Here is an 8,793-nt window from a genome sequence, read left to right on the forward strand (position 1 = left end):
AAGGAGACAGAAGTTTGCACAATTAATGTGCAAAACTGAAAAGAAGATTTTAGAATACTATTCAAACATTTAACTTTGTGATAATCCAACTCCTTCATTCATTTATTTATTCATTCATTCGGTGCCTGTTTAGGACCTCTTTAGGTTGCTTATCCAAGAGAACCAAACTGTCGTAAAATTAATAAGAAATGTTTGAGTCAGAGACTTTGCTGATTGTTCATACTGGGTTGGCATTATTATACGGAAAACCCCCAACCTCACTCTGAAAGGTAAAATGTTGGCAATTAACATTTAAAGGCAAAATGTACATAGATGCCAGAAATATTTTTTAAAGCATGCCGCCTCTGCAGTGGGTATAAATAAAATAAAAATATCAAACATCAAACTGCTCTCATTTCCTGAGCCTTTAATACCAGCATGTTGAACACCTTGAAAGCCGTCTGCAAACCTGCAGGATAATCTGTTAGAGGGATAAAAAAAAACACATCTTAAACCTTTTTTTGTGGCTCGTAAATGCCAGAGTGCTCATGACCTCATCATTTTGTCAGGTTGTCAAGTTAATTTCCGTTTCTTTTTTTTATTTATTTATTCTATATTTAATGCATGAAGGCAGCTGGGACTAGATGTTACACAAAAGTGACAAGCAGAGCAAACAGACATGATGATATTACCCTGCGAAATCAGGAGAACATCCTCATCTACTATAAATGCATTAACACAAGGCTGGTTTTTTATATATTCTGATTTTAAAATTAATATATTTTTTAGTAGGGATGAGAGGCTTTAGACGCACATAGAAATCCTGCTTCCAGAGTTTGGTTTAAAACTCATCTGAAGGCTAAAATTAAACAATTGCCTGTTTGGTTTTGACAGGTGGATGAGGGGAGGCCCCAAAACTAAAAAAAACTGATGCTTTTCCTGTCAGTGAACACATCACATCCAATAACTGTCTTCAGTGTTTAGTATTAAAACCATGGAGAGAAGAGATATTTGGCTGCTTTAGACTTATATTTTCCTCCATAAATATTTTTTTATACTTTTTATATAAAAACACAATTTTAAAGTTACCCATGTCTAAGTTGTATCAGCTTAATCAAACCGACATGTTGACAGACATTTTGATGAATCTCATTACTTCTTCCTTTAGCATCAAATGACCCATAGAGTTCAATAACTGATTAATTTTCTGTATTTTTAGGTGGTTTTGCTACAATTTTCAAGGCCTTTTGAAGCCAAATTTGGCTGCTTAAAAGGAAAACATTCATAACTCCCACTGTGTTTTTTTTAAACTTATTTATAAGGTCAGTAAATCTCTGCAGTGCAAGTGCAATAAACGTGCAGATATTTTTATATCCAAGGGAAACATATTCCAAGACATTACTACTTTTTTTTCTCTTTTTTACTGCTTTTTTGTACTATATATACTCTTTTTATACTGTTTGTTGTATGTTTATCTTTAAAATACTCATTTAAAAAAAAAAAAAGGAATATGTTTGGGCATTGCTTTAGGTTCTCATTTAGTTTGTTCCACAATTTAACTCCGCAAATTGATAAACACAATCTTTTTCTAGAACAACAAGAAAAAGATGATGTTTCTCAATTTGCGGAGTTAAATTGTGGAACAAACTAAATGAGAACCTTAAGCAATGCCCAAGCATATTCCTTTTCAAAAAATTGCTTCTGTCTCCTTGAACCCCAGTCGGCCTCAGCAGATGGCCGCTCACACTGAGCCTGGTTCTGCTGGAGGTTTCTTCCTGTTAAAAGGGAGTTTTTCCTCTCCACTGTTGCTACAAGCATGCTTAGCTTGTGAGGGATTGTATTTGAGTCAATGAGTCAATGCAATCAACTGGTTTTCCTTAGATGGAAAACTTTGAATCAATTTGACTGGATGATCTGGTGAACTGTAAAGTGCCTTGAGATGACATGTGTTGTGAATTTGGCGCTATATAAATAAACTGAATTGAACTGAATTGAATTGAAAATGTACAAAGAAATTATTTTCAAAAGGTATAGAGAAGCATCGTAGAAAGTTTTGTTTGTGTTTTTTGTTTTGTTTATTTGTATATATGTATGAAGGTATATGTGTACTGTATACATATTTATGTATGTATATGTGTAGGTATATATATATATATATATATATATATATATATATATATATATATATATATATATATGGATATTTATAGCAACGTAATTATAAATATTGTAAATTGAAGAAATACAAGAATTAAAGGCGTAGGAGTAGATAAGTTTTACTTCTTCCTACTCCTTTTCGCACATGTAATAGAGGTATATTAACTCAGGAAATAAAGGGTACCTTGTTTGTTGTTTTTCTCTCCAATGTCTTTAAACATTGTTTTATTGTTTTTCTCTTGCATGTTCGAAATAAAGAATACAGAAAAAAAAAAAAGGCATCTTGCTTTAACTCTTTGTACTCTATATAACCAGAATATCCCTGAAGGAGTAATCCTAAGGGATAAATAAAGTTTGATTCGAAGTCTAAGTCTATATTGATGAAAATGAGACTCATGCAAAGACAGAAACACCAGGAATCAAATAATAAAGTCTTAAACATGTTGCCATACCTTCTCTCTTGTTGTTGCGAAGACATTTGACTTTAGGCAGTTTGGTGAGAAGCTGGCAGTCGCTTTCTGAAAGTAAGAAGAAGACAAATAAAAATAAACCAAAAACATAATAAATGTGAGGAATCCTCCAGGGAAGCGGGATGTAGCGGTCCATGTGACGTCTGTCTTTGATGCACTGCAGGGGTGTTAACAGTTCCCTAAAACACTCCTCAGCAGCGGGACAAACATTCAGAGAGATCTGCTTGATAAACTGGACGCGTGTCTGGGAGACGTTTGGCTGATGGTGAGCTTCCTGATTCATTTTGACGTACATCATCAGAATCATTGGAAACGTTCCACTAGATAAACCTAAAATTCATCAGACTCCACATTTACAGTCTGCTGAAAGTAAAACGGTCGACTTTGCTAAGCTGCTAATTATATTGGTTAATATTTTTAAAACTATACCCCAGATTAAAGTTCTGTGTTTAATGTCTGTCTGTTTAATCCAGCTCACTGTTTGTTTTGCACGTCTTCCATCTTCGGTTGTGTGCAGCACATCAGTCCCCATTCCTGATTACATCTTTTCTCTGGCCTCATCTGTCTCTATAATTACCTCACAATCTAAATGTGGCAGTATTTAACCTCCATCACTCCGATTCTCACTCCTGCTGCCTCCTTCATGTCTCCATCCATCCTGAGCGCCTGGCAGCACAGTGACTAAGGACTCAGGAAACGTAGGAAATGACATCAACAGATGGAAGCTGCTCCCAGAATACTGAGAAAACATCCTTAGTTGTTTTCACATTTATGTTTTAGCTTAACTTTAGATCTTTTTTTAACTTTATTTGTTCTGTAATCGAAATTCCGGGGTGATGATAATAAAATCTGAAATAACTTTCAGGATCTGGAACTAATTGGTTCATGGGAAGAGGATCTTAGTTTGTTTAAAGCAAAGCTTTTGGTTTAATTCAGGTGCTTCAGCTTTTAATTGGATCTCATTGTTCTTTCTATTAGAAATTAAATCTGAAATCATTAACTTTGTTTAATTTAATTGCATCACCAGAAGACATTAATATTCATGTAGGGTGATGATAACAACAGATTTAATAAAGCTGCCTGCCGTCTATCATGGTGTTTTTTTATAACTCATAACTCGCTTAAACTAAATAACTACAATTTTCCACGTTTAAAAACCAATGCTGATAGGTTTAATATTGATAGACTATATATATATATTATTAATAAATATTCTCTGTTAAAGAAGACATCCATTTGTTTAAAAATAAAGTCCTACAACTTTCAATAATAATTTATGTTCAAACTTTTTGTAAATTGTATAATTTCTACAACTCAAAATCTGTCCAAAAATGATTTATTATTACTTAAAAATCCTTATCAGATCGCTTTTATAGAATAAAGTTGTTACTGTGATGGAAACAGAAAATATTTAAATGTTTTAAAAGACAATATACTTAGCCATCAGTTTATAATAAGTAAACATTAAAATATAAAACATTTTCAAAGCAAACAATATTGAATCTTAAAACTTTAAAAATAATCCAGGAACAGCGTGATGCCGATATGTTGACTGTGACACAGGATGTCAGATCTGTGCTGAGTGGAAAGATATCAGTGGAATTTAAACAGCTGTATATTATTTTGGTTTTTATTACAGTAAATCCCAGCCTGAACTGAAATAAACAGAAGCTTTCTTTAGTCAGGTGACGCTTATATCTAAGCTTGAAATCAAACTGGCTTCATAAATCCTCCTTAATCAGAGCACCAGCAGAACATCAGGGATCCAATAGACTGATGTCAAAATAATTGTTGAGGCATTGGCCCTAAAAAACCTGCATCGCTCGATCTCTACCATTAATGAAAGCTCTGCACATGATTTTAAGGAAAGGCTGCTGAATGCACTAATGTATCGACCAAAGATTGCATAAAAAAGATGAAACTATCAGCCATAAACATTGGTGGGCTGATGAGTCGATTCATCTCTAATTAATACTCAGCACCAGAAACATGAATATAAATGTAGAAGTGATTTAAAGTCAGTTAATGAGTAATTTATTTTAAATTAGTAGAATCTGATTTTAAATGGGAGATAAAAAAAAAAATACAGACTTAGACTTTATTTGTCATTTTGTACATACAAGTATATATAAAAAGATATTTCATTCAGTGCAGCTTTAGAGACATTTTCATTATTTTTTTTTTTTTTTTAAGGTGCAGCCTTGATAAAGGTAAGCAGCAGTGATAATGTTAACATATGACTGTATAGTTACAGTTCGAACATTCAGGGTTTTTATTTCTTTTTATTATTTTTTTATTTTATAACCTCATTTTATACAACATTCAGCAGTCTAATAGCAGTGGGGAATAAACTGTCCTGGAAACTTTCCTTTTTGATAAAGCTTCTAGTTAGAGTGGCTCAGGTTATCCTGAGCTATCTCTATAGTTATTCTGCAATAGGCTTAGACTGCTGGAGGACATAGGGACCCCTTTTTCATCAATTTGTTTCATTCTATCTCTATTCTTCCACTCTGCAGAATCTGTTTGTTCAATCTCTAACGTTCTGCTCTCTCTGCTTTTTCTAATAGTAGCTTCACCTTGTCTGTTGCTGTTTGGCTGTGACACCATCCTAGAGAGAAATGTCAGCTGTGCTGCTACCATCAACACCTTTGTTTCTAGATGTTGGTGCTTGGCCTGTTTTCCAGTGTAGTCCTGTTGCTCTGACTGTGACTGGCTGGATGTGCTCTCTTCATCCTCTGACTTGGGAGCTGGCTCAGAGCTCGTCTGCCTTGCTGTGTGTTTTCCCACCTTTTCTAGCTGCTTGCTGTATCTCTGTTTCTGTCTCCTTGAACCCCAGTCGGCCTCAGCAGATGGCCACTCCCATTGAGCCTGGTTCTGCTGGAGGTTTCTTCCTGTTAAAAGGGAGTTTTTCCTCTCCACTGTCGCTACAAGCATGGTTGGTGTGAGGGATTGCCATCGAGTCAAGGAGTTGATGCAATCAACTGGTTTAACTTTGAATATATTTGACTGTATGATCTGGTTGAATTGTAAAGTACTTGAGATGACATGTTGTGAATTGGTGCTATATTAGTGCTGTCAAAATTATCGCGTTATTAACGCGTTAACGCGAGGCCATTTTAACGGCGATAATTTTTTTAACGTGAGATTAACGCTATGTGGTTTTATGGTACAATTTTCCAAGTACANCTACTTTTAAGGCTAGGCTTAAAACTTTCCTTTTTGATAAAGCTTCTAGTTAGAGTGGCTCAGGTTATCCTGAGCTATCTCTATAGATATGCTGCTATAGGCTTAGACTGCTGGAGGACTTAGGGACCCCTTTTTCATTAATTAGTTTCATTCTATCTCTATTCTTCCAATCTGCAGAATCTGTTAGTTTAATCTCTAACGTTCTGCTCTCTCTGCTTTTTCTAATAGTAGCTTCGCCTCTTCTGTTCCTGTTTGGCTGTGACTCCATCCTGGAGAGAAATATCAGCTGTGCTGCTGCCATCAACACTTTTGTTTATAGATGTTGAGGATCGGCCTATTTTTCCAGTGTAGTCCTGTTTCTCTTACTGTGACTAACTGGATGTGCTCTCTTCATACTCTGACACGGGAGCTGGCTCAGAGCTCGTCTGCCTGGCTGTGTGTTTTCCCGCCTTTTAGAGTTGCTTTTTGTATCTTTGCTTCTGTCTCCTTGAACCCCAGTCGGCCTCAGCAGATGGCCGCTCACACTGAGCCTGGTTTGGTGGAGGTTTCTTCCTGTTAAAAGGGAGTTTGTCCTCTCCACTGTCGCTACAAGCATGCTTAGTGTGAGGGATTGCCATCGAGTCAAGGAGTTGATGCAATCAACTGGTTTTCCTTAGAGAGAAAACTTTGAATATATTTGACTGTATGATCTGGTTGAACTGTAAAGTACTTGAGATGACATGTGTTGTGAATTGGTGCTATATAAATAAACTGAATTGAACTAAAACCTGCATTGGATGCTTCAAAGTCTCTTTCCAGAGGGCAGCAGGGAGAACAGTCCATGGTGGGGGTGTGGGGGTAATTTAAGATGTTACGGACTCGGGACAAGCAGCTGAAATGTCTTTAATTGAGGGAACAGGAGCCCCAATGATCCTCTTTTCTGTTCTCACCTTCTTCCAGTCTGAGGAGCTGCAGCCTCCTCATCACACAGTGAGACAGCTGGTCAGAACGCTCTCTATGGATCCTCTGTAGAAGGTGGGGAGGATGGGTGGGGACAGGTGGGCTCATCCTCCGCAAGAAGTACAGCAATTACAGTTCAGCAATTGTTCTTTTCATATATTTGTTATTTCAAAGCTGTTTCATTTATTCTTTTTTTTTTCACATTATCTACAATATCTAAGAGTCATGGCGGAGTTTCCATAAACTGATGTTCGATTTAAGTAAAACTGATTGAAATCAATAAATTCTTTTATTACTAATTTGGTGCTAACAGTTATTTCTGTATAATTCTGGATGTTTCTCTTGTTTCTTCAGTGCTTTCCGCTCAGACGTTGTGTGTTTCTGAAGATGTGAGCATGAACACTTTGAAGCGTTTTAATCTCCAAACTAAAACCCAGCTGCTGTGGACATATTTCTCCATGTGACCTGCTATGTAGGTCTCATCTCTGTTATCTCTGACCTGGAAGAATCCTGCAACATGTGTCTCCATGGTTCTGAGTGTCTGTGTGCAGCTGAGACTCACCGTTGTTGCTAAAGTCGTCCACCAGGATGATCTCATGTATCAGATGAACCGGAGTCCGATTCAAGACACTGGAAAGAAAAAAACAAAAAGAGAGTCTTAGTTAAATATGCATAAATGCATCTCGAACAGGAGCCTGGAAATGTACAAATTAAAAACAAAGTGTCAAAGTAAATGCCAACCAGCAGACACACTCACGTTCTCAGGTGTTCATAAAGCCATTACATATGCACAGCACACCACATGAAACAACATATTGAAAATGTCAGAGCAAATTCCCGTTATGAAAATGTATGATGTGTCGCATCTAAAAAACTATTTCATTAAAGCTGGAGATTGAAACATAAAAAATTCATAACTTTTACAGGAAGAAAATGAGAAAATGCGTTTTGTTCTGGGTGGGTTTGTGCTCGATTTTATTTCATTATTTCTACTGTTCAATAACCTTTGTTCATTATCCCCTCTGGATATGACTGCAGAGGGAGGAGAGGGGAGCAGGACGAGAGGGAAAAAGGGTTGGAAAAAAACGAGAAGGCGAGGGGGGAATAAAAAAAAAAACAGGATAAAGATGTGATTAGAATAATGCCTGGAATGGATGGGAAGGAGGAAGTAATAAAAAAAGAGGTAAGGCAACGAGTGGGAGGCGTGTTCAGAAAATGATGAAAGCATCAGATTATGCTTAAAATCCAGGGAAAAGGGGCAAAGGAAAAGAAATGATGCAAAAGAGGAAGAAACAGTCAGGAGGAATCAAGCTTCCTGGAAAATAGAAATGAGGTTCAAGGGAAAACAAAACAAACGAGACAGTAAAAAGGATTTGGAAAGAGCCAAGAGGGCCGTTATTGAACCTTTAACATCTCTGAGGAGAATTTGGAAAACATAAAACCATCCCATCATCATGCAGCGCCTCTAAAAACCTTCACTGGTGGAATCTTTTAACATTTTGTCAAATTACAGAATTTTTCAGCGTTTTTATCTTGGATAATATGTAATAAACTAACACAGATAAGTGCATAATTGTGAATTGGAAGGACAGAGTTCTCCCCCATTACTCCAATACCCCTGCATAAAAACTAACCTTAGTCGTCAGTTTATCAGTAAATCAGCTGATCGCTTCATCTCTGTATAAATGTGGTTGTTTGTCTCTGGCCTCAGAAGTTTATTAGAGAACAAACGGCATCATGAAGAGCAGGAAACCCTTACAGTTAGAGCAGGGTTAGGTTGTAAAACGATCCCACAAACATCAGAGCTCTGTTCCCATATAGCAGACATCCCCAAACTCGGTCCTCAAGGGCCGCTGTCCTGCAGGTTTTAGATTCTCTGCTCTAGCACAGCTGATTTTAATTGATAGTTGATTAACAGGCTTTTGCTCTGCCATTTCCTTTATAATCAGCTGTGCTAGAGCAGAGAATCTAAAACCTGCAGGACAGCGGCCCTTGAGGACCGAGTTTGGGGATGTCTGCTATATGGGAACAGAGCTCTGATGTTTGTGGGATCGTTTTACAA

General features: G+C 36.8%; 1 protein-coding gene across 1 annotated transcript in view; it reads right to left on the reverse strand.

Moving 5' to 3' along the window:
- The window catches only part of LOC107099384 (polypeptide N-acetylgalactosaminyltransferase 14-like), a 271,170-nt gene that overhangs the window by 57,047 nt on the left and 205,330 nt on the right, over positions 1-8,793 (reverse strand). The window contains exons 4-5 of the mRNA XM_015397480.1: positions 7,294-7,361; positions 2,589-2,654 (exon numbers count right to left, since the gene is read on the reverse strand). Coding sequence (XP_015252966.1) covers positions 2,589-2,654; positions 7,294-7,361 — 134 coding nt within the window. The remainder of the gene's footprint in view (positions 1-2,588; positions 2,655-7,293; positions 7,362-8,793) is intronic.

The sequence above is a fragment of the Cyprinodon variegatus genome, unplaced genomic scaffold, assembly GCF_000732505.1.
Source record: "Cyprinodon variegatus isolate N-32 unplaced genomic scaffold, C_variegatus-1.0 Scaffold865, whole genome shotgun sequence".
Lineage (NCBI taxonomy): Eukaryota > Metazoa > Chordata > Actinopteri > Cyprinodontiformes > Cyprinodontidae > Cyprinodon > Cyprinodon variegatus.